Source organism: Colossoma macropomum, unplaced genomic scaffold, assembly GCF_904425465.1.
Source record: "Colossoma macropomum unplaced genomic scaffold, Colossoma_macropomum, whole genome shotgun sequence".
NCBI lineage: Eukaryota > Metazoa > Chordata > Actinopteri > Characiformes > Serrasalmidae > Colossoma > Colossoma macropomum.
In genome coordinates, this window is record NW_023494786.1 from 33184294 (window position 1) to 33211270 (window position 26977).

At 40.4% G+C, this 26977-nt stretch overlaps 1 protein-coding gene across 1 annotated transcript in view; it reads right to left on the minus strand.

The window, feature by feature from the left end:
- Window positions 1-13222: 13222 nt before the first annotated feature.
- asph (aspartate beta-hydroxylase) overlaps window positions 13223-26977 on the minus strand; it is a 29376-nt gene continuing 15621 nt past the window's right edge. The window contains exons 5-10 of the mRNA XM_036565386.1: window positions 24147-24221; window positions 23094-24044; window positions 21821-21874; window positions 21663-21698; window positions 21523-21567; window positions 13223-16576 (exon numbers count right to left, since the gene is read on the minus strand). Of these exons, the coding sequence (XP_036421279.1) occupies window positions 16569-16576; window positions 21523-21567; window positions 21663-21698; window positions 21821-21874; window positions 23094-24044; window positions 24147-24221 (1169 nt within the window). The 3' untranslated portion in view covers window positions 13223-16568. The remainder of the gene's footprint in view (window positions 16577-21522; window positions 21568-21662; window positions 21699-21820; window positions 21875-23093; window positions 24045-24146; window positions 24222-26977) is intronic.

Here is a 26977-nt window from a genome sequence, read left to right on the forward strand (position 1 = left end):
GAGTGCTGATTGGTTAACATTACTGCTACTGAGTGCTGATTGGTTGGCATTACTGCTGAGCGCTGATTGGTTAACATTACTGCTACTGAGTGCTGATTGATTAACATTACTACTACTGAGTGCTGATTGATTAGCATTACTGCTGAGCGCTGATTGGTTGGCATTACTGCTACTGAGTGCTGATTGGTTAACATTACTGCTACTGAGCACTGATTGGTTGGCATTACTGTTACTGAGCGCTGATTGGTTAGCATTACTGCTGAGCGCTGATTGGTTGGCATTACTGCTACTGAGTGCTGATTGATTAACATTACTGCTACTGAGTGCTGATTGGTTGGCATTACTGCTACTGAGTGCTGATTGGTTAGCATTGCTGCTACTGAGTGCTGATTGGTTAACATTACTGCTACTGAGCACTGATTGGTTGGCATTACAGCTACTGAGCGCTGATTGGTTGGCATTACTGCTACTGAGTGCTGATTGGTTGGCATTACTGCTACTAAGTGCTGATTGGTTAACATTACTGCTACTGAGCGCTGATTGGTTGGCATTACTGCTACTGAGCGCTGATTGGTTGGCATTACTGCTACCGAGTGCTGATTGGTTGGCATTACTGCTACTGAGCGCTGATTGGTTGGCATTACTGCTACTGAGTGCTGGTTGGTTGGCATTACAGCTACTGAGTGCTGATTGGTTGGTGAGCGGAGCTGCTCATTGGCTGATCGCACTCACTGACATCATGAACCTACATGAGGCATTGCTTTAAACTCCTATAACTCGAGTTCATAAGCGCTCAAAAATTTAACTGCAGTGTTAAAATGTTTTATGTATTTATATTAAAATGTTTCGGTTTTTAAAACTATGATTTTCCTCAAATGCTCAAATGCGTTTGGGAACCCCAGAAGACATTAGAGAGTGGTAATTCTCCTCTCTACAAGGTCTCTGGTGCCCCCTCAATGTGGCTGGTCATCATAGTGACGCCAAATTAAGCTGCTGTGATGTGAAGGAGACAGTTTTGCTCAGGAGATGCTAATGGCAGCAAGACAAAAGACAGGAGAGTTTGGGAAATATTACATCAGAGTTCAGACAACGAGATGATTCTGGTTACTCGTATACGCTAACCTGATAGCTAACATTAGCATATGTGTTTAGTGATTCTCTCTGACCAATCAGCAATCTGCAGCGTTTTTACGTCACCTTTTGGTATTGGCTCAGCTCACTTGGAACCTCAAAGGAGGTGGTACCAAAAATAGTACCGGTAACAGGTACCAGATTTGAGTAGAGTAGAGTCGAGCCAGTACCATGCAGTGGAAAAGCTACGACGGCGTTTTAGGGCCACGGTTAATAAAAATAAAAATAAGAGACTTTGAGAATAAAGTCGTAATATTTCAAGAAAAAAGTCATAATATTTTAAGGAAAAAAGTCGTAATATTTGGAGGATAAAGTGGTCTAACTGTAGGGGGCTGCCATAACGCGTTGGGGTCTCGATTGCTGTACTGTAGGGGGGCTAACTGTAGGGGAGCTGCCATAACGCGTTGGGGTCTCGGTTGCTGTACTGTAGGGAGGTTAAAGATAGGAGGGCTAACTGAAGGGGGCTGCCATAACGCGTTGGGGTCTCGGTTGCTGTACTGGCGCCGGAGCTCCACTCACTCCTGTCTCTCTGTGGATCATTTTGATCATCATTCTCACTGTCTGTGAAACTTCATGCCCTCTTTGAATAGTGTAGAGATGTAGCCCCTGATAGCGTGTAGACGACCCTGCCTGAGATTCTCCTTCAACAACACAGACAGACAGTTTCCTCCGAGTCCGTCTGGCTCTTTATTCTAGATAAACACAGTTTCCTGCTCAGCCGTTTCAGCCGGTTCTTATACTAATAACAGGCTGGTGCTGATGTGCAGGAGAGACAGGGAGACTGAGTGTTTCTTTATGGGTGAATCGATATGAAAGTAGAACTCCACCAACTCACCACCCCTCATTTAACACGAGGAGGTGCTGCCTTCACTTTGCAAAGCCTTTGACCACAATATTGCGACCTTTCCTGGTATTAATGCCACTTCAATGTCGTAATTCTACGACTTTTTTCTCGAAATATTACGACTTTGTCTCAAAATAGTATTCTCAAAGTCAAAGTAATAGTTATTCTCAAAGTCTGCTATTTTTATTTTTATTAACAGTGGCCCTAAAATGCCGTTGTAAAAAGCAGTTTTACTGTCAACATGTTATTTTTTATAAAGGATTTTAACACTGGCTGTGTTTACATGCAAAGAATTTTGCAAATACGATTGAATACATTCTGATTATAGATTAAGACTGAGGTGTTTATTCTCACTCTACTCAACAATCTGATGAAAATCTGTTTACTACAAGTAATCAGATCCAAAATGACGTGTATGCGTGGAGTACTACTTAGAGTAAACGTTACCATGACAGCGAGCATCACGTGAGTCCAGTCAGAGTGAGATGAGCAGCAGTGAGCAGCAGTGAGCAACGGATTATTTACAGGATTACCCACCTCGTTTATTAGCGTTTACATGCAGCCTAATAATCCATTAATAATCTGACTAATAGCTCAATCAGAATAGAATACTCCATGTAAACACATCAATCGGAACAGTCTAGTCTGACTGAGGCCATTCGGAATACAGTTTCTATCCAACTGATCGAGGTGGGTAATCCTGTAAATAATCTGTTAAATAGAAGAATAATATCCGTGTAAACGCCTGTATCTGATTACATTCCCTATCAGAAAGTTTAAGTGCGTTCTGATCATGTTCGCCGCGTCATAGTGAAAGTTTATACCGTTCAACATGGCGGAGCAGAAGCTGGTCTGCAGAGGAGACGAAGTTTCTGCTCTGATCTTTAAAAGACGGCGGAGGCACGGACGTCCATCTTATGTGTCTCAGAACACGACGTCTTCCTCTCGGCCTTCTTTAATAAGGACATGTGAAGGACGTTTTCCTGAGTCTGACATCATTTTAAAGCTGATTAAAAACACAAGCGCTGCTCACTGCTGCTCATCTCAATCTGACTGGACCTTATGTGATGCTCGCTGTCATGGTAACGTTTACTCTAAGTAGTACTCCACGCACGCACGTCATTTTGGATCTGATTACTTGTAGTGAGCATGTAAATGAAGATTTTCCATCATTGTTGAGTAGAGTGAGAATAAACACCTCAGTCTTAATCTGTGATCGGAATGTATTCAATCGGATTGGCAAAATCTTTGCATGTATACACAGCCAGTGTAATGGTCTCATTCGGACTAGTCTATTCCAATTGAGCTGTATTCATGGACGTATTCTATTCGATTGAGCAATTAGTTGGATTATTAATGGATTATCAGGCTGCATGTAAACGTGGCTACTGAGGCGTTCGTAAGAATGTCCTTAAATGTAGTTAGAAAAAGTTCCAAAAATCCTCTTAAGGAATAGACCACTGTAGTCGTGTCGTCATTTTGTAGTTGGCGCCATGTTGTTATGCCCATATTAGGAACTCCGGGTCTGAGCTCCATTTCTCTATGGCCAGAATGAATAGGGTTTTTGAAAAATCGCCTCTAGCGCCCCCTGTGTTAAATAAAAATGTTCAGAACCTGATACATTTTGTCCTGTGAGCATTTTTCTTCCGAACACCACTGGATCCTCTGAATCACGAGGTCGTTAAAGAGCTATAATACTAATATTGCTACATGCGAGCTAAAGCTACTGCGCACTGAATTCACGTCATTAGACCGGCAGCCTCCTTAAGCAGGTTATCACCAGAGAACTTGTAGAGAGGAGAATTCCACTCTACAATGTCTTCCGGTTTTCTCAAACCCTAGAGGGCGCTCCCGAGCGAGTCCAAAATGAATGATGAACGGGTTGATATGGAGCGTTTGAGCAAAATCATAGTTTATAAACAATGTAAAAGAATGCATTCATTTCCTGAACACAGAGCAGCATAAAACATTTTAACACTGCTGTTATATTTTTAAGAGCTTTTAAACTCGAGTTATAGGAGTTTAAAACGGCACCTCATGTACATTCATGACGTCAGTGAGAGCGAACAGCCAATGAGCTGCTCCGCTCGCCAATCAATCATCACGCTCTAGCAGTAAGGCCCGCCTTCTGCTTGCCAAAACCCGTTTACTGTAGAAAAATGGAAACATACAGGTGAGTTTTCTTTGCTTTTTTAGTGAAATCCATCCTTCTACTCTCTAAAATTAAAAGAAAGTTCTGGTTCAGTGATTAGAAACTATTTAACTTTTCGTTTTTAGCCGTTGAACTCCATTCACTCCCATTCATTGAGGACTCACTCGCGAGCGCCCTCTGCTGATTAGCAGTCCTGATTGTGTTATAACGGGAGGAATAGGGAGTGGCCAGGCTCCTCATAAACCGGCTCTGTTATCACCCCCTGATAAACTGATTTAGGCTCTCAGAACATCCTAATTTTTATTTTAATGCTGGTAATATTTTTCTGAGGACACTTTCTCGGGAAATTCGCCAGCTTTTTGTTTGACTTTCCCCGTTCCACCTTAAATGGCGCAGCAGTCACGTTCTGAAATGCTGCGCCATTTAAGGTGGAACGGGAAAACTCGAACAAGCAGCCGGCGAAAAAGAAGCTGAGTTCAGCTTCATGAAGGGTGGAAAGGCCTGATATGAGGAAATTTCTCTGTTTCCGCTGAACAGCTGAGTAACATTAACTGATTTTTGCTGTTTCACAGAACCGACAGGTCAGTGTTTTGTCTCGTTTGCTATTGTTTGTGACAGCTGCTGCACCATTTAAGGTGGAACGGGGACATTCAAACAAGAAGCTGCGAAAAAAGAAGCTAAATTCAGCCTCGTAGTTTAACACGGGCAATATTTTTGATAAGGAGTTTTAACCTATCAAAATATCCCACCTAGAGGTTTTATTTACGGGTAACCTATACCTGTATTTATGCACTACAGTAGAACATTTTGATAAGATAGCACAGCTGGTCAGAGCTCTGCCACAGCCCGCCTTAGTGTCGTTTAGCTTAGTTATATAAAATTGATGCGCAGTAACTTTAGCTCGCATGTAGCAATATTAGTATTATAGCTCTTTAACAACCTCGTAATTCGGAGGATCCAGTGGTATTCGGGAGAAAAAGGACAAAACGTATCGGGTTCTGAACATTTGTATTTAATACAGGGGGCGCTAGAGGCGATTTTACGAAAACCCTATTCATTCTGGCCATAGAGAAATGGAGCTCAGACCCGGAATTCCTAATATGGGCATAACGAGGACTACAGAATGAAGCACGACTACAGTGGTCTATTCTTAGTTAATGACGCTATTACTCCCGTCACCCCACAGCCAATCACAGACCGCGCCAGCCTTTGTTTGAATTTTGAATTTGACCGTTAGGATTCGGCCGTTAGAAAGAGGATTTCTGCTGAATTAGCTCTGCTCCCGAAGTCAGCGGCGAAATGAAGGAAAAACACAACCAAACGTTAAAGAAACGCAATAATTGTATTGAAAGTAACGAAGAAACTGAAGTAGGTGAACACACTGGAGGAGAAAGTCCACTCCTGACAGCAATACTGCGGTCCGTGCTGAGGAGGTTCACTCAGAAGCTGGAGGAGCAGGTACGTTAGCCCCCTAGCGTTAGCTGGCTGGCTAAGAAAAGCAGCTTATGTGTTTTTAATGTCCATATCTGCAGTTTTACACTTCTGTTGGTCCATATGTTGCCTGAGCCGGCATGAACACAAATCTGAACAAAGCTCTGAAAGAAACCTTCATGCTAAGAAGTGTGTTTTACTTAACTAAACCAACATACACCAATCAGGCATAACATTCTGACCACCTCCTTGTTTCTCCGCTCATTGTCCATTTTATCAGCTCCACTTACTATATAGGTGCACTTTGTAGTTCTACAGTTACAGACTGTAGTCCATCTGTTTCTCTGCATACTTTGTTAGCCCCCTTTTACCCTGTTCTTCAGTGGTCAGGACCCCCATGGACCCTCACAGAGCAGGTACTATTTGGGTGGTGGATCATTCTCAGCACTGCAGTAACACTGACGTGGTGGTTGTGTTTTTTTTTGTGTGTTGTGCTGGTACGAGTAGATCAGACAGCAGTGCTGCTGGAGTTTTTAAACACTGTGTCCACTCACTGTCCACTCTATTAGACACTCCTACCTTGTCAGTCCACCTTGTAGATGTAAAGTCAGAGACGATAGCTCATCTGCTGCTGCACAGTTTGTGTTGGTCATTCTCTAGTCCTTCATCAGTGGTCACAGGACGCTGCCCACAGGGCGCTTTTGGCTGGATATTTTTGGTTGGTGGACTATTCTCAGTCCAGCAGTGACACTGAGGTGTTTAAAAACTCCAGCAGCACTGCTGTGTCTGATCCACTCAGACCAGCACAACACACACTAACACACCGCCACCACGTCAGCGTTACTGCAGTGCTGAGAATGATCCACCACCCGAAAATAGTTTAGGTCTTTATCTTCCAGCATTTCTCCTACTATAAAATAAAACTCACACGCCACCCAGCTTGAATAATATGGCAAGCTTAGAGCAGGGGTGTCGAACTCAACCAGTACAAGGGCCATATTAAAAAATCTCACCAAATCTGTGGGCCAGCTGTGTTTTTATTCTATTTTTACTTTTTGCCATGACCTGAACGGACCACTGTTTATTCAAAATATGCCAAAAGTACAACAGCAAAAAATAGGCACTGAATACTTGAACGATTCAAAAATCATTTTTAAATAAAAATAAATTGTTTAATATAAAACAATGGACTACATTAACTGCAGATAAACCTCTGTAAATGTCCCCAATTTTTTAAAACTGCCTGTTCGCTTGAACTAGACACCTGGCATCTTTTCTTGGTTTCATTTTTGTGATGCTGGCCCATAGGTCGTTGTTTGGGGTGGGAGCACACATTTCATTGCAGTGCATGCTGGGAACTGTAGTGCAGCTCATTGTGAGATGGGCTAATATTAGTAGAAAATTAAAACAATTTTGCGAGCCAAATAGGATTGTGCCACGGGTCTGACTTGGCCCGCAGCCTTTTTATTTGACACATGGGCCTTAGAGTGTAACTGTCCAGCTAATGTGTCCTTCCTGGTATTCTGTTTTATGTCGAATGCACTTATTTTTTTGCCTAAAGTTCTCAATAAGAATTTCCACTTGCAAATTTTAATGCCACAGTAATAATTCTGTTTGCTGGACTCTTGACATGCGCTCAAGTTTTACCCTATAATCTTCCTCATCTTCCCCTCCAGCACTCTTAAAGGCTTTTTAAAACAGAGTGCAGTGGGTCCAACTGCAAACCTGAAGGAATTTCAGTCCAAATTTCTGTGCTTTATCACAACAGATAACGTCTTTATTGACTGTGAGGTCAGTATAAACATCTCCACTCATAAAGTTTATAGACACGACACCTCAGATCTGTTAACTGATGGAATAAGGGCATACAGGCCAGCTTTCTGTGACCTTTAAAGGGGAATTCCACCCATTTTTCAAAATTTCTGCATAATTCAGTGTGGTGTAAACAGAGTGGTTTGGTGTGAAATGGTTTGTAGATTGTAGAGACTTAGATTTCTTTATAGTGGTGGTGATAGGAACCAGGGGTCACCATGACTGCTATACAAATATAGACATTTTATTTATTATCAAAAACCACCGGTGAACCAGCACGTGTCTTCTGAGTTTTTATATGGAATGTTGATGATGGTAAAACAGCAGAAAATCTGATGTAATAAGTTTTCTTTGGGGACTATTTTGACTCACAACACCCTGAATGTATCCCACCACCATGAATGGATTAAAATAAATGGATTAAAATGCATTTTAGGCCAAAACATTATGATAAAGCAACACCTCAGACGTCAGGCAGTGACTTCATAACCGTTTCATGTAATAACTTTCTGTGAGGTGGACGTCTGGTTCCTGTCACCACCACTGTGAACAGTTCTGATGCGGTAAGTTACTCTAGAACGGCGTTTCACACCAAACCACTCTGAACGACTCTGTTTACATCTTAACCATTTGATTATGCAGAATTTTAGGAAAATTGATGGAGCTCACCTTTAATTTAATATGCTAGCCTAGCTGTTGGCTACGTTTAAACACACTCTTAACAACGTTACAAATGACATGCATTTTTAAAGTGGTGGAAATGAAGTGGTGAAATCGAACAGTATGTCGATTTGTGTGAAACAACTGTTTTTCTTTAAGCGGCGCTACTTCAGGGGCGCTCTCTTCTTCAGAACAGCAGGGGGCGTCAGCAGAGAATGTGTAGTGAAGAGAATTGCCGCTCAATAGTCTTCTGGTTTTGTTAAACACTAGAGGGCACTCTCGAGTGGCTCCAGAATGAATGGGTTAATATGGAGCGTTTGAGCAAAATCATAGTTTGGAAATGCTTGGTCATTTTTTTTATCCCAGGGTTTCAGTCACATGATTTTTCTGTTGTGGCCACTATATTTTGGACTGAATTTCTGGCTTTAGCTGATGTTAACAGCCGAGAGATAAACAGTCATCCCCCCTAACATAACTAGCAAACAGCGTGGTATAATTTTACTCTGTTTCTGGAGATTTAAATGACGTCTGAATGGAGAAACATAAACGTTAAATATCAGACTGAATGTCGTGGGCCGGAAAACGACGTCATGTTTCGACAGACGTGATTTTGTAAGTTTGCTAGTGCAGTTAGTTCAGAGTTCAGCTCCAGTCCTGAAACCCCTGCACTGCATAACTGTGGTTTCCTGGTTAAAATACCTGATATTATCAGCTAATTAATCCCTTCTTGAGCTGAATGAGGTGAGAACAGCAGAGAGAAACACTAAACTATACAGTGCAGAGGCTCCAAGCTGTTATATGTTTGAGAGCTTTTGAATTTCAGTTATAGCCTTTATAATAGGGCCTCATATACGTTTATGACGTCAGTGAGAGTAAAGTGCTTCGCTCAGCCAATGAGCTGCTCTGCTCACCAAAAACTATAATTAACCTTAGTTTTATGCTTTAGGTGAGTTGGAGTAAGATGGAGTGGGAGACTGCAGTTCATGCAGTTCATGGGAGTTCCTCAGCTATCTTCTCTTGGGAAGGAAAAGGTCACGCAGTGGGTGATCTCAGTCTGTCTCACAAGCTGTGCTTTAACTGCTTCTCTGCTCTTTATTTCCACAAATAATGCTCAAGGCCATTATCTGCAGCCTGTCCAACAGAACTTTGAGTTTTTTGGTGCACTATCCCATCATGTTCAATACATGATCTGATAAGAGTTGTATAGATTGTAACACTGCAAATAGAGTGAAAATTTCTTAAATGTAGTCAATAAATCTAATTTTTCTCATTATACAACAGTTAGTTCCGGCCACCCAAGCTGATTGGTTGAGAAGCGTTCTAACCGTGCTGTTATTAAATGTTTTTTTCACAAACTCCGTTTCACTCCGCTGAGACGCTCTTGCTAAGCAACGACTTTGACAGCTGTAGGAGACGCTGGAGCCATTCGAACGTTTTTACTTCTTACTTTGCCACAAACAGAAAATGGACACTTTTAAGATCACATTTGACCGACAGACGATTTGGTCAGACTCTGAAGATGAGACGACACTAAAGTCCCAAACTGTCATCACCACTGAGCAGCTTTTCAGTCGGCAGCTGTGACAGAAGAACAGCTAAACAACCTGGAATCAGCCAGAAATGAACCCAACACCATTTGCCAAACTAAATGGACTGTAAGATGCTTTACAGACTGGCTGGAACAAAACAGGGAGCTGGAGAACAAACTGCCGGCTGAGCAGCGAGGGAGCGGAGTTCGTTACTCTGACATAACAACAAGCTGCTTGTTAAGGAACTATAATTTGGCAGAAGGAACTGCAAACATTAAAAAATATTAAACGCCGCGTTCACCGCCCAGTTTATTTATTACTTACTTTATTTATTTAACTTGTATAAAAGCAATAGAACACTCGAGGAGTGTGTTATCGCGAATAACATCACGGCTGTGATGATCTACGGCGACCAAATCACAGCCGTGATGTTATTTCACGATAACACTACCTCTCGTGTTCTGTTGTTTAAGCTATTGTAAGAATATTATAAGATTATTCCACCTGTGTCTGTACATTTTTTACTTGTTTTAAGTGATTTTATCTAGTGAGTCTTATTCCATTGGTAGATTAGTTTACTTGTTTTGAGAAATAATTTATATAATTTTGCTTATTTCAAGAAGTAATGTTTAAAACAATTAAATCTGTCTGTGGAACAAGACATTTTCATAAGATAAAATTGCTTAAAAGCAAGTAAAAATGTTTAGTAATAAGTTAATTTTACAATATTCATACAACAGTATCATAATGAGAAATAATAGATATATTGACTACATTTAAGATGTTTACACTCGCTAAGATATTTTTTTGCCATGTACTAATTTCTCAGCAGTTACGTCCAGTTTGGACACTTATAAACTAGTCATTTTGGCTCTTCCCCAACAGACTGCTCCACATGGGTCTCGTCAGTAGGACTGAGCATAAAGGAAAGCCAAGATGTTTCATAGATTGAGTGACCTTGACTTCGCCCCCTCTGTAAATGGCAATAGCAGCAGTAAGTTTTAGAGATGGAAACCTCTGGTTTATTCCTGTTTAAGAGCATGTTATTATGAAAGCCCATTAATCCACTTGTCTTCCTCCTTGATCCGTTCAGGGTGTCATGCTGGATGTCAGACAGTGTAATTGTCCCAAGTTGTCACAAAAGACAGTCCTCCCAGCAGACATATGGCAGAGAGACAGGTGCTGGAGAAGCCACCTTCATCTGAGGCTTATCAGAAAACACATCAGTCTGTACGGACAACTCAGCTTCGCCCTCCTCGCAGTGAAATAGCCTTTCTAGCCAGGTCAGTAAATATGGTCAGTGTTCTGCATCGCCAACTTATTGTCTCATAAAAGTTAGTTACTTAACAGATTCAAGCTAAAATAACATGAATTTTAGCTACGTATTTAAAAATGATGGTTCTTCAAGGGTTCTTTTGTTAAAAAAATGTTCTTTTTAGAACCACGAACTCTCAAAGAACCATTTGCATTATTAAAGGGTTCTTCAGATTGATGGAGAATGTGCTGTAGATGGTTCCTAGATAGAACCTTTTTGAAAAGGATTCCACATAGCACCAAGCTTGACACCACAGAAGAACCCTTTTTTGGTGTTATATAGAACCATTTACAGCACATTCTCCATCAATCTGAAGAACACTTTGTCCATGCAGAGAACTCATTAGTCATGTGAAGGGCCCTTTGAGTGTTCATGGTTCCATATGGACAATTTTTTTTTTTTACTAAAGAACCCTTGAAGAACCATCTTAGGTGTGTGTGTGTATATATATATATATGTGTATATATATATGTATATATATATATATATGTGTGTGTGTGTGTGTGTGTGTGTGTGTATATATATATATATATATATATATAATATATATATTATATATATATATATATATATATATATATATATATATATATACACATGTACACACACCAATCAAGCATTACATTATGACTACCTCCTTGTTTCTGCGCTCATTGTCCATTTTATCAGCTCCTCTTACTATATAGGTGCACTTTGTAGTTCTACAGTTACAGACTGTAGTCCATCTGTTTCTCTGCATACTTTGTTACCCTGTTCTTCAGTGGTCAGGACCCCCATGGACCCTCACAGAGCAGGGACTATTTGGGTCATTCTCAGCACTGCAGTAACACTGACGTGCTGGTACGAGTGGATCAGACACAGCAGTGCTGCTGGAGTTTTTAAAAAACCTCTGTGTCATTGCTGGACTGAGAACAGTCCACCAACCGAAAATATCCAGCCAACAGCGTCCTGTGGGCAGTGTCCTGTGACCACTGATGAAGGACTAGAGGATGACCAACACAAACTGTGCAGCAGCAGATGAGCTATCGTCTCTGACTTTACATCTACAAGGTGGACCGACAAAGTAGGAGTGTCTAATAGAGTGAACAGTGAGTGGACACAGTGTTTAAAAACTCCAGCAGCACTGCTGTGTCTGATCCACTCGCACCAGCGCAACACACACTAACACATCACCACCCACCCACTGCAGTGCTGAGAATGATCCACCACCCAAATAGTACCTGCTCTGTGAGGGTCCATGGGGGTCCTGACCACTGAAGAACAGGGTAAAAGGGGGCTAACAAAGTAGGCAGAGAAACAGATGGACTACAGTCTGTAACTGTAGAACTACAAAGTGCACCTATATAGTAAGTGGAGCTGATAAAATGGACAATGAGCGGAGAATCGAGGTAGTCATAATGTAATGCCTGATCGGTGTACACACACACACATTGAGTTTGTCTCAAAACCTAGTGAGCTCTCTAAGTAACCACTGTCTACATAGGCATCTGTCTAAGTAGGCAGCGTTCCAACCGTCATCTATCCTTATAAGGCAGATAAATGAGATGTTCTAGTTAGACAGCAGTGACATCGCCGCTTGTTCCCGCCCACTGCACGAGACCGGCGTTTACTTGCCTCAGCCGTCAGAATCACAGTTAGCCAACATGGATCTGCTCTGACGGTTTATATAGCGATTTTAATTGTATTTGATCTGAATGAAACAGCAAAATAGACAATAGTTGTGGTCAAACTCGGAAAGTATAGGCTATTTGTGCACCTTTATGACTAGAAAACAGATAAATACCCCAGAAAATCAGAATAACTCACGTTTGAAGATGACGTCGCTGCTTGGCGAAGCGTTTCTACCCACCATCTTCAAACAAAATTTGCGCCGCGCTGCATCGCGGGATTGCCTCAGCGGTTGAGGAAACATCCGATGCTCTCTCGATATTGGGCCAAAATGAGAGACCTCAGTAGGCAGCATGTTTGAGATATCCAAGAATTGGGACGGCCTTCTTGTCGGGAGCGTGCATATTGTGACGTAAAATGCTGTCTATATAGAGAGCTCACTAGGTTTTGAGACACACCCAATATCTCTCTCTCTCTCTCTATATATATATATATATATATATATATAAACTCTTGAAACTAGAATCTTGAGAGCCTTTCCATTTTTGGGCCTGTTATATGAGCATATTTGCAGTCAGATGAATTATTAAGCTAATCGATACACTGTTTAGTAGTTAAAAATCATATGTAGTTATTAATTTATCTTGATATGACACTTGGGGGCTGTTTTGCATGTTCAGAAGAGAAAACGAGGTGCCTGGCAGAAAACTTCTGCCATGAACGACAGTAGAAAGGAAAGCTTTTTTGTAGTTCTTTTTGTCCCAAACCTTTATTGCAGCACTCAAACAGAAAATTTACAGTTGTTTACAGAATTGTGACATCACCCAAAAGTCCCTAAAATTGCAATAACTTAAAATGTGTTAGCCTATACAGCAGAATAATCATGTAAACCTATTAATTCAACAAAAAAAATAAAAGCCACTGGGGTAAACTCCTGTTTAGTGGACTGCAATAAGATAAACCCCCTTGCAGATAGATTTATTGCTGGTTGTGCGATGCCACACTTTCCCTTGAAATATCATCCTTAGCAAGCTGCTGAATCCCACTGTTCACTTATGGCTTTGAAAAGTTAACACTTTTGTTTCTTCAGTTACAAACGTTTGCCTAGAAAGTCCTTTTAAAATCTTAAAAACAAAACAAAAATAATCTAATCGTAAAATTTTGTATTACGTAAGTTAATACCACTTTAAAAATTCACATTGACTGCAAAAGTGTTGAGTAGAAAAAACCCTCGAATGTTATAGAAAAACAAAAATAGTCCCTAAAAACTATATTGCAAACTCTTCTACCTGTTCTGAAAACATTTATTCTGGCAGGCCCCTTACGACAGCAATGTACACACAGTATAACACTACAGAACAGAGAGAGAGGAGAGAAGAGGATGAGAAAAAGGATGAATCCACAGTGACACAGAGCCAAAATTGAAACTGACATGACTTTTCTTTAAAACAGGACTTGCTACATTATTGTTTGTGTAACCATGTTGTAAGACTAACCATGATTATAATGACAGCAACAATATTATTGAGTAAACACAGCCCACTGAGGCCCTGTTAAGACTGAAGAGTGACCAAATGCACCTGGTCGTATTCCCTAACGGATCTAATACAGCATTTCCTTTCTTAGTCTTTAAGCTGTTACACACAAAATGCGATTAATGTGTGCGATTTATTCGGACGACAGTGAATTAATTTGAAAATGTGTATTACTGACAGTATCTTTCACACCAAACGCGCTTTTTCAGATGGCAAACTGGAGACATGTAATTAGCCTTCACCGATGACAAAAACTCACTGACCAATCATGACCATCTCTAGTGTTGGCATGACAACAACCAAGACGACAGAAGCTGTGTTCCAGCAAATAGGGCTTTTTAGAAAAGCTAAAACTATCAGAATCTCCAAAAAGCAGCTCAATCTGACCTACAAACATCAGCTTAAATATGGAAGAGCTCAACGTTTTCTAAATGAAGTGGTGAAACTCTTCAAGCTACTTATACTTTTCCAGAATGGACAGTAGTCCAGTGTCACCGTTTGTCCGTTCTGCTGGGGGCAAATAATCGGATCTTATTTGCACTTAAAGACATTGAGCCCATTTGGTTTGTGCTTCGTTTAGTGTGGGGCTCTAAAATCAGCTCAAAGCTGAGATCCCAGTTGTGGGTGAAAGATCTCGTACAGTTTCAGCTCCTAAATGAGGTGAAGAAATTCTCCATTCTCCTTTTGTTCTTCCAAAGCGGAAAACATTTGCATACCGTCACAGTTTGACTGTTTTATGAAGAGTAAAGGACCCTTTCTGATATATACATACACCCATATCGCTGTCAGAACAAACCTTGTATCTCTATTTCTGACATTTTTCAGTTTTTGACATAATTTGAAAGTGCCCGTTGCCCTTTACATTGTAAATTTTATGATGAATGGATCAACAGAAACGGCCCAAAATAACTGGAAAAGTCTGGTTACTCTGACTTGCATTAAAAGTAAAGTATGTTTTTTCTGTCTCCTGTAAAGTTACCATTTTGGAGATAAGGTTTTGTTCCGACAGCAGCGATATATAAAAAACAGGGCAAAATTACAAAAAAAATTAAAAATCTCACCGTGTACGGTGTGTATCATGATGTGGGGGGAAAAAAATTGTCCAAATATTCCGCATTTTCATGCGGCTTTGTCATGCTGCATTCGGTGTGCAACTTTCTGTAGACTATATAAATGACCTACTGTAATCAGGACACAGGTATCGCAGGAAGTCTGCCAAAATTATTTAGATGTCGAAATGAATGATATACAAACAACTTCGCATATGCAAAGATAATGTAGGTTTTTGTCCCTTTTCTTTTTGTCCCGTTTCTTTTCCCACCAAGCGGTTCTATTTGGGAAGACCCTCAGGCTTACTGTCTCACAGACCCTCGTACACAAACACAGCAGCTGGAGTGTCCGTCTGAAACAGTGATGCCTAGCTTGAGTCAAATCGCCAGTAAAAGCATTACAATCAAAAGAGGTACGTGATGTGCTCTTGATCGCCCCCTACTGCATTTTTAAGTCAAACTGCAGAGCCATAGTCAACAGAAGAATCTCTCAGAAGAATTCAATCAGAAGGCAACACAGACTGGTGCTCGCGAATAACCCGACACGCTTGTAAAATAAGTGCCAGCCTACAGAATATGAAATGTGACACGCCTTCCTCTGATCGAGCTCTGTGCAAAACACATGCAGTGTTTGGATTAAATGGACCGAAGGAGGTACTAAAGGCTAACAAACAATATTTAAGAATAAGAGAATTAAGTGTCATGGAAAGATTCGAAAAAACATGGCTCATAGGATTGTTTCGCAAAGGTTATACTTTTACACGCACACTAACAGCAACACTCGCGCACGCACTCGCACCACAGCCTGAAAATCGTCTTAGTTAACCTGCCAGCATAAATTCGCCTTTGATATGCAACGTTAGAAGAGTCTTCTCAATACGTAACGGTAATACTACACTTAGTGAAACCACTGTCAAAGATCAGTGCAGCTTTGCATAGTACCTTCACATTAAAACAACGTTTGCTTTATATTCTAACAGACAACTCAACAGGGAGAGACACCGATGAATTCACAAATCAGAAACGATACAATGTGAAGATATCAAACTTACAAAGCAACATGTACCTCTGCTCTTATACACAGGAAAGAAAAAATCTAGTCTCAAACCAAACCACTCCACGTGGTGAAAAAAAATGCTACCTTCACATCTACTTTAAAGGAAGAAAGGAGAAAAGAATCGACTGGGCATTGCAGTTAAGATGTTCGGAAGGGAAGAAAAATGACAGCAAAAATCCAAAGAACAAAAGAGAAAACAATTTAAAAGTAAAAAAAAAATGTGTACTTAACATATACACAAAAAAACCACATTATCATTTCAATATCTGAGTGTCTAAATGGAACAAAAACAACAAAAAAAAAAACCCTCAAAAAAATACAAAAAACAAAACAGGATGCTAGTTTTGTCCTTTGTTACTCCGTCGTGGGAACGCTCAGCTGCTCACTCGTAGTGGAATGCCACATGGCTGCTCCTCTCTGCCTCGGGACACGCAGCCTCGCAACTTTACGTTTCTGTAAAAAACGGAGATAATTAGACACAGCTCAGACTTTACATCAAGTTTCAAGCTGCATCACAACCCACCATGCTAGACTGTTAGAAATAAAGGTTCTGTGCAGGTACATTTCTCGTCCATCAAGGTACAAACAGTGCAAAAGGTACAACAGTGGTTTTAAGGTCTGATTGTGAACCTTAAATAAGTTTTTCCAGGTGAAAAGTTCGTATTTGTACCTTTTCATAACCGAATGTTTTGAAAACAGAACAGTAAAATAAAAGCCTGGAGACGAGACGGGGTGTGTGGAGTAAGGGTGGGAATCTCTAGGCACCTCACGATTCGATCGATACGATACAGAGGGCTGCGATGCGATTATAAAACGATTTATCGATGCATCTCAATGCATCTTTTTTTCGGTACAGCATTTATATTTTCTCACTGTGTGAGTTCAAGTTTATTTGTCATTTGCAGAACATGTCAGGACATTTACGCATTGAAATGCTTGTGGTGAGGCTCAGCTAATCACTCTACAGAAAGTAAATAAGTAAAAATAAAAATACAAGAAAAACTAACTGACATATTAAATATACACAAAATATACACAGAATGTAGAGACAATATACATTTTAAAGTGACTAAGTGACTTGGTGTTATTGTTATTTAAAGTGACTTGGTACTTTTAAACCAAAGTATTTGTAATGATCCGTAATGAATTTACTTTCAATATCTTATTAATAAATCAAATGGAAGTGATGTGGCAAGTGAACTAGAAGGCTCTCATTCAGTGCTCTTGTTTGGAGCACATGAGACGCTGCTGCTACTCATCTGCGATAAAATGCGCAGTTACGGTGAAATAAGATCCAGTGGTGATGGACGACCACGCAGCACGTTACAGCTGTCCTACACGTTTTCTTTAGTGATTTTATAACTTCGGTTTCGGTCTCGTTGTAGAGACGGGGAGGATCGCTGTGTCAGTAAAGTATCTTCGAGACATACATAGCGCGAAAACCCTGTTTCGCAACGACTGCAGGTCACCTAGCAACGATGCGTTATTCGCATTTATAAGCAGTGCAGTTGGTTTCCTGGTACGTTAAATCTGCAACGCGAGACTGTGAAACACTAAACAGTTACTAAGATGAACTCGCTTCTCTTTCGAATTCTCCCGTTCCAACTTAAGTGGTGTCGCATTTACATTCGGCGCCTCAGTCAGAATTTAAGGTGGAACGGGTAAATTCGAACAAGAAGCTGGAGAACAAGAAGTGACTTCAGCCTCGTAAAACAGTCGAACGCATTTTACAATAAGCTGCTCTAGTTTTGAATAAAAGTTTCCTGAGGGAAAGGGGAGGAAAGCGGCTAAAGCTAAAGCAGAGCGAAGTAAATCTGTGCTCTCGTTTATAATTTTTAGCCTATACTAGACCATTAGCACATACTGACACATACTGGACATTAAATGTTGTGGCTCCCAAGGTGGTTTGATTTTTGTTGATAGGACAAAATGTCTCTTCTGATCATTTGTGTTGTGACTCCTGACCTAACCTGGCTTTTAATGCAGAGGGAGCCGGTCGGATTTCTCGCTCATCCAGTAGTGTTTTTGTTACGTGCTGCCGCAGACTGTCCGGGCGCTGCACTTACCCACTTCCAAGTTCCGCCTTTTGCGTTCCGTCAACATGACGTTATAAATTAAATATTTAGAAAATCGATTTTTGACATTTATTAATCGATTCAGAATTGTTAACGTCCGCATCGTGATGCATCTAAGAATCAATTTTTTCCCGCACCCCTAGTGTGGAGTCAGTACAGCTTAGAAAATATCATTTCAGTGGATTATGGTACAGTTATGTTCCCTGACTAAAGGTACTGAGATGGACCCTTGAGGGTCCCACCCCCAGTGACAAGAGGGGAACTGCCTCAGTGACAGTTTAGTACCTTTATTTCTGAGAGTGTGACAAAATGTTCTACCTCCATTTGGGTCAGCTTTAATTTTTTTTGCATAATTTGAAAGCTCAGCATTTTATATTGTGTGAACATTTCATGATGAATGGACTGACAAAAATGGTACAAAATTACTTAAATCTCATTACATTAACTTAAAGCTTTCCTTCTCCTGTAAAGTTACTAATGTGAAGATGTGAAGTTTTGCTCCGACAGTGACTGTATTAAAATGTGACTTATGTCTTGTAATATGACTTATAAATGTTGACATTAATAAGAATAAGAATCCAGCACACACAGAAGAAACACTATCAGGCTCCTGAAAGAAGAGGGTCTTACATAACAGTAGATTGTAAGATTTTGTTAAATATTATTTTCATGTACAGACATGGACGTGATCAATACAGAACTAATAAGTAAATTTTAGTAAAGTTTAATGGTAATATTCATACGCAGTATCATTAAATCTTAACACTGTCGCTAGTGCTGGTGCCACTTCTCAAAATGAAGTCAAGTACAGATAGATGACCAGACCCCATCACACACACACACACAGAAATGTTTCTTCTTCAAATAAAATGGAGAATGTGGTGTAGATGGTTCTATACAGAAGCTTTTTAAAATGTGTGTGTACATATATATATATATATATATATTTATTTATTTATAGCTGTTGTCAGAAGAAAACCTTGTATCTCCAAAATGATAACAGGAGAAGGAAAAAACTTTTTACCTTAATATTAATTATTTAATAAAATTAAACATTTAATAATAAAATTTATAGTTTTAATCCAGTATATTTTTAATAATTGAGTCATTTCTTTTGGTCCATTCATCATGAAATTTACACACAATATAAACAGCAACAGGCATTTTCAAATTATGTCAAAAAGTGAAAAACATCTAAAATGGAGATATGAGGTTTTCTTCCAAAAACACCATGCGAGAGAGAGAGAGAGAGCACCATTATAACAATAGAAGAACCTTTGGTGCTACATAGAACCCTTTTAAAAAACAAACCACATTACATTCTCCATCAATTTAAAGGATTATTTAATGATGCAAAGAACCCTTTAATCGTGTAAAGTGTTCTTTGAGTATTCATGGTTCAGTATAAAACTTTTTTTTTGTTTACTAAAGAACCCTTTGAGAACCATCTTTTTTAAGAGTGTAATCTGCACAAAGACTGATAAACATGGGCTCCAGCGTCTGCCATTTTGAAGCATCAAACATTAGAACTGTCATGTTGTATTTCTGAAGCCACAAGAGGGCAGAAATGTTCCTATCTGTCCACGTATCGGCTGAAACAGTTAGCGTCTACAAATACTGCACTGTGAGAGCAAAGAATGAACTTCTTTGATACAAAATCACTGAGTCTGTGTACAATAGACAAGCAGCTGGTGACTATACGTGAGTAGACATTGTCGTTGATCCATAGAGCAGGATTTTAGAAAAGGATTTTGAGCAGAAAGTAAGCATTGACAGTAGATTTTAGTCCAGGACAACACTGCTAAAAAGATGGTTCTTCAAAGAGTTTTTGGTCCTTCATTTTGATGGATGTGGTCCTTCACAGTGTTGCATGTGGTTCTATATGGAACCTTTTTGAAAAGTGCTCTATACAGCACCAGAATGGTTCTGCTACTGTTACGATATAAAGCTTGTAACAGCTGAAGAACCCTTTTCCCCTATAGGAGGCAGGGTTAATCCGTAGGGGAAACCATCACACATTCTCACATGACCACGCACAGCAAACATGAATGTAGGCTCAGGGCAGTGGCTATCTAATCTATTAGACTAAAAGCAAGCATGTACAAAGTTCAGGCTTACCTAAACTGTGTCCCTGTGAACCAGTGATGAATCTGGGTAATGCAGAAAGATGGTTAAACATTGATTGTCTGTTTCTTTACAAAACCAAAGAGGAAAAAATTGATTTACTTCTATTTATTCATCTTATGTTGACTCTCAAGTAGTCCAAGTAATTTCAAGTACTGGCCACAATACACGTGATGGAAAAGATGCTACGTTCCTTCCTACACAGTACGAAAAACCTGACATATGGTTGTGAACAAAAGTCTGAGCACCCCTGGTTAAATCACGTTTTGTTGATGTGAAAATAACAAACAAATATTAAATAAAACATTTAAACATTAACATTTTTCTGCAAAATTATTTGCTGAGTTTAGCATGTAGAATTGAAGAAATAAAAATAATACATAAAATATCCAATGTGCACAGGCTACATTTTATGTTTAATTTTGATTTTCCCCAATATGTTAGGTTCAGCAAATGAACAATAAATACATGAATTAAAATGTGCAGAAGAGTGGTCTCTGTAGAGGGTGCATTGTGTGCTTTTTTTACTTAAAAAATCAAAACATGTACTTTGACTAGGGGCGCCTAAAAATTTGCATACCACTGTATAGCAAATTAGGGATGGCCATAGCTGACCATAGTCTTAACAACAATTATACACTGACCACCTCCTTGTTTCTACGCTCATCGTCCATTTTATCAGCTCCACTTACTATATAGGTGCACTTTGTAGTTCTACAGTTACAGACTGTAGTCCATCTGTTTCTCTGCATACTTTGTTAGCCCCCTTTTACCCTGTTCTTCAGTGGTCAGGACCCCCATGAACCTTCACAGAGCAGGTACTATTTGGGTGGTGGATCATTCTCAGCACTGCAGTAACACTGATGTGGTCATAATGTTATGCCTGATCGGTGTATTGAGCAGTAAACACTGACCTTTTTCATTTAAAATTGTATTTTGAGGAATATCAGTGGGTAGACAGAAGAATATAGCTAGATTATTCCACTAAAACTGTAACTATCAAACATGGCATTTATGCATTTTGTCGAATAATCATTTATGTATCAGCAGTGTGGCCAGAGAGCTTATCGGAGCGCACCTTTTCCCTGTGCACCAGCACCCGCAAAAGTCTGTGTATAAATGTTGTGCAAATATCTGTATAAACACCCCCAAGCAAAGCTTTCAAGCAAATAGAAGTACAAAACTGATTTACTGCCCGACCTGTAACTTCTTCTTCCGGCTGTTCCTCCTCAGCAGCTACCTCATCTGTAACATCACAAAGTTCACTGCGTGTCAGAGACCAACATCAGCATCAATTTAAATGTGTAAACACTAGAAATATTGTTGAAATAGTTTCACACCTTCAGATTGACTTAGTGATTCTGTCTCCTCTGCCTCTGTGGTTTGAGAAAAAAGTTTAAACAGCAGAAAGAAATTAATCAAAGCACAACTGACAATGTTTCTCACAAGTCTCAGACATGACCAGCAGGTCTTTGTTGCATAACATCTCTCAGCTTACCTGTTTCTTCTGTTGTTCCTAAATCTGTGTCCTCTTCTGTTTCCTCTGTATATTCTGTTCAAAAAATAGATTTTTTTTAGTTAGTATCATCGTGGAAATGGTAAAGTTTTTGAAGTACTATAAACGAAAAAGCAACATGAATAAGTCATAGTTATCCTGACTGACCATAAGCCAGCTTCTGTACTTCAGGATCAAGATACTATCGTTATCTTGTTTGTATTTGAAAAATCAGTTTTTTTTCAGTTGCATTTTCATTGTTTGATACATACGAATGTGCATACACTAAACACTTGACATGTTAACACTTACCTACCTACAGTATGTACTTTATACAATCGTTATATCACAGATGTACAAGGTTTCCAGAGGATTATTCATAATGCATTTCTAAAGGACAGACTCATGAATGCCAGCAATTTTCAATAGAGTCTGGCTGCAGACATGCACTCTCAGACAGATGCACTCTCAGCCCCAGTGACGTCACGTGCACTTGCACTCTCTGCCACGACGGCAGAAGCAGCCCAACGGCAAAGTAACTTTTGGCTGCTGCTGCTTAGCGACATCATCCATTTTCCATCCATAACGCGGCTAGAGTGTTACATTTAATGTACCTCCCTGCTGAAAAAAGTCATAGAACCCGTTAAAAGTGTCTGGTGGTTTTCAGTAGTCGCTAATGGTATTCTGTGTTTTCCTGATGGGTTGATATCACAGTGTAAAGAATTCATATCATTTAATCAGGTGTTTTGGGACTGATTCCACATACTTTTGTTCATTTCCTAGTGGCCCCTATTGCAACCATCAAGCCAATTCCCGTTAGAAGGCAAAACCATCAGGTTTTATTACTAATGGTTCAAATAGTTTTCTGGATGTTTTTCATGAGTTTCAGTAGCCTGTTCGTTTTTGTTTTTTCTGCGAATAAACCCGACATTCATGTCTTATCGTTGTGGTTTTATTTTGAAAGTTTCCATATGTATTACCTTATTACCAGTACGACAATGTTAATATATGATCAGTGTAACTCTTGTTGCCCTTGTTTTTCCTCATAAAACCGACAAAAACACTCGTGGCAGAGCAGCACTGACATTAATAGGCTGGCGGTGCATGTCCGGCTGAGAGTGCTTGTCTGCAGCCAGACCCTTCTTGCATTTTTTTCTGGGACAATCACCTGGCAGAGTAAGCGACCAAAAGCACGAAGCTATTTAGTGTCAACAGCCAAGAAAAACATTCCAGGCTTGGTGGATTTCCTCTTGCTGTATATTAAAACGGTTCTTACCGCTCTCTTCTGATTCTGCCGCTGGTTCTTCTTCAGTTTCCTCTTCGTGAAGTGCTTCGTCCTGTTCCGTTACAGCCTCTTCTGCCTCTTCCTCCACAGGTGCTTCTTCCTCAACAGGGGCTGCCTCTTCTACAGTCTCCTCAACAGGTTCAGCTTCTTCTGCTCTTTCCTCCACGGTCTCCTCAACAGGGGCAGCCTCCTCAACTGCCTCTTCAACAGGTGCAGCTTCTTCTGCTCTTTCCTCCACTGTCTCCTCAACTGCCTCTTCAACAGGTGCAGCATCCTTGACTGAGTCTTCTACATGGGCAGCCTCCTCAATTACCTCCTCAACTGCTTCTTCTACATGGCCAGCCTCCTCAACTACCTCCTCGACTGCTTCTTCTACATGGACAGCTTCCTCAACTGCCTCCTGGACTGCTTCTTCTACATGGACAACCTCTTCAGCTAGCTCCTGGACTGCTTCTTCTACATGCACAGCCTCCTCAGCTACCTCCTGGACTGCTTCTTCTGCATGAACAACCTCCTCAACTACCTCCTGGACTGCTTCTTCTACATTGCCAGCCTCCTCAACTACCTCTTCAACTGGAGCGGCCTGTTCCTGAACTGGCTCAGCCTCTTCTTCCACTTCTGGCTCTTCCTCTACAACTTCGGGTTCTTCCTCAGGAACCTCTTGGTCGTCCTCATCCTCTGGTTCCACCTCAGCTGCTTCCTCCTCTACAGCCTCAGGCTCCTCTTCTGCAGCCTCAGGCTCCTCTTCTGCAGCCTCAGGCTCCTCTTCTGCAGCCTCAGGCTCCTCATCTGCCGCTTCAGGCTCCTCATCTGCCGCTTCAGGCTCCTCATCTGCCGCTTCAGGCTCCTCATCCGCCGCTTCAGGCTCCTCATCCGCCGCTTCAGGCTCCTCATCCGCCGCTTCAGGCTCCTCCTCCACAGCCTCAGGCTCTGGCTCAGGCTCTGTGTTGAATGCATTTGCGTTTTCTTAACATTGCGCTTAACTAATTGGAAATAAACTTGAACTTGAAGTGTATACAAGAACGTGTATAAGAGTACCCATACCTGGTGGAGGCTGAGCTGACTCCTTAACTTGGGCGGCTTGAATCTCCTCCTCTACAACAGGCTCTGGTGCTGGAGCTGTTTTGAGAACAGAGACTTTGTGAGAAAACAAAACAAGCTCTGAAAAATGTGCAGATCCAAAAGATCATTTTCAGGGGAGTCCAGTCCTGGGAGCATCATGTATTGCACATTTTTGTTTTTCCCCTGCTTACACACATCTCAGCTGTGCAAAATGTAAAATAAAAACAGAAATGATGAGAAAAATCACTTAAACCCTATATTTAATTCAAGACAGGACAAAGACAACAAGTAAAATGTTGAAACTGAAAGTTTTCTTCTTTTTAAAATATATGGCCACTTTGAATTTGATGCCAGCAGCACGTTCCAAAAAAAGTTGGGACGGGGGCATGTTCACCACTGTGCCGCATCACTTCTTTTAACAACACACTGTGTTTCTGAACTGAGGAGACCAACAGCTGTAGTTTTGAAAGTGAAATGTTTTCTTGTTCTATAGGATTTCATCTGCTAAACAGTTCAAGGTTTCCTTTGTCGTATTTTCAGTTTCATAATGCACCACGTTTTCAGTGTGCAACAGGTCTGGATTGCAGGCAGGCCAGTTTAGCACCCGGACTCTTAATACGGAGCCATGCTGTTGTAATACGTGCAGAATGTGGTTTTACACTGTCTTGCTGAAATAATCAAGGCCTTCCCTGAAAAAGACGTCGTCTGGATGGCAGCGTATGTTGCCAAAACCTGTATATATCATTCAGCATTAATGGTGCCTTCACAGATTTGCAAATCACCAATGTAATGTGCACTAATGCCCCCCTACACCATCATGAATACTGGCTTTTGAACCACAGGACACTTTTTCACTTCCTCTCAGTCCATCTTAGATGGACTTGGGCCCAGAGAAGGCGGTGGCATTTCTAAGTCTTGTTTATATTTGGTTCCTTCTTTGCATGGTAGAGTTTTAACTTGCATTTGTGGATGCAGCGACGAAGCATTTTCACAGACAGTGGTTTTCAGAAGTGTTTCTGAGCCAATGCATCGATTTCCACTACAGAATCAGGTCTGTTTTTATGTAGTGCTGTCTGAGGGCCCAAAGATCACGGCCAGCCAATGTTGGTTTTCAGCCTTGTCCCTTACATACAGATATTTTTTCAGATTCTCTGAATCTTTTAATGTTGTTATGTACCATAGATGATTAAAAGCAAAAATTCTTTACTATTTTATATTGAGAAATGTTATTCTTGAATTGTTGCTCTATTTGATCGTGCAGTCTTTCACAGAGTGGTGAACCTCTCCTCATCTTTACTTCTGAAAGACTCAGCCACTCTGGGATGCTCTTTTATATCCAGTCATGTTACTGCCCTGTTGACAGTTAACCACCAGGTGTTTTTGTAGCATTACATAACTTTACTAGTCTTCTGTTGCCCCTTTTCCAACTCTTTTGTAAGCTTGTTGCTGACATTAAATTCAAAATAGGCTTTTTTGTTTTTCAAAAAACAAATTTGTTTCAACATTTGATATGTTGTTTTTGTACTATTGTCAGTTAAATAAAGAGTTGAAACTCTTTGCACATCTTTGCATTTTGTTATTTTCCATTTTGCACAGCGCCCCAACTTATTTGGAAACAAGGTTGTTTAACTGACTGATCAGGTCAGCGTGTTCACTGAGCACGATGGTGGAGTGTTTACATTCATAGCTGATTTACGCAACAGTTTTGGTGGTATGTGGCAAGACCAGCTTATCGGCACTGTCAGAGCTTGTACACACGATAAAACGACTCATGTTCTCAAACCAATCCACACCTATCAGTGAAAAATCTACTAACAGAGCAGATGGCACACACACACATGTCTATACCACACTTATGAACAGTGTTAATGTTTAACTTTTGTTTAGATAAAGTTTCACAAATTCTTTGTTTCAGTCTGATAGACACAGTCGGTGTTGAAATCACCAAGGTCAGTAGTAATAGACAACTTTGCAGTTTGAGTAATACTGGGTTCGATTCCTCTCTGTATTCTGAAAAGAACAAGTCTGAAATGTAGTCGTCTTATGGCAGAAATGTTTGATACATTATTGCAAAACATTAATGTTTTTGTAATTTATATGCATTACAGGTGCCGTATATATTTAGTGTATAAACATTATAGCAGAAAGCATTTAATGCCCTATTTAACAATGCATATGGGCCAGAGATTCAGGTTTGGGTCCTAGCAGTGTAATGTAACTTTTCTGAGAAAACAAATGCACTAAATCCCATGCACTAGGGAACAATGGCAGGAATAATTTTATGCACATTACTATATGATGCTACAGCTTATGGGACATCTACACAGATGTCTGGCAGAGTAGAGCATTCAGCGCTTTCTCTCAAATAGCTAGCAAAGCTGTGTGGTCAGTAGCCAAAGAAGTCTAAACTCGGACTCAACTAAGTTAAGTTAAATAACAATAAAAAGGCCTAAGCACTGCAGCAAATGCACCTTCGGAGACACTGCGACCACAACCAATATGTGCATTACTTTATTTTATACAGTGACTGGCCACTTCATTAAAGCCACCTCCATGTTTCTATATTCCTTATCCATTTTATCAGCTCCACTGACCATATAGTTTCACTTTGTAGTTCTACAGTTACAGACTGTAGTCCATCTGTTTCTCTGCATACTCTGTTACCCTGTTCTTCAGTGGCCCCACAGAGCAGGTACTATTTGGGTGGTGGATCATTCTCAGCACTGCAGTAACACTGACGTGGTGGTGGTGTGTTAGTGTGTGTTGCGCTGGTGCGAGTGGATCAGACACAGCAGTGCTACTGGAGCTTTTAA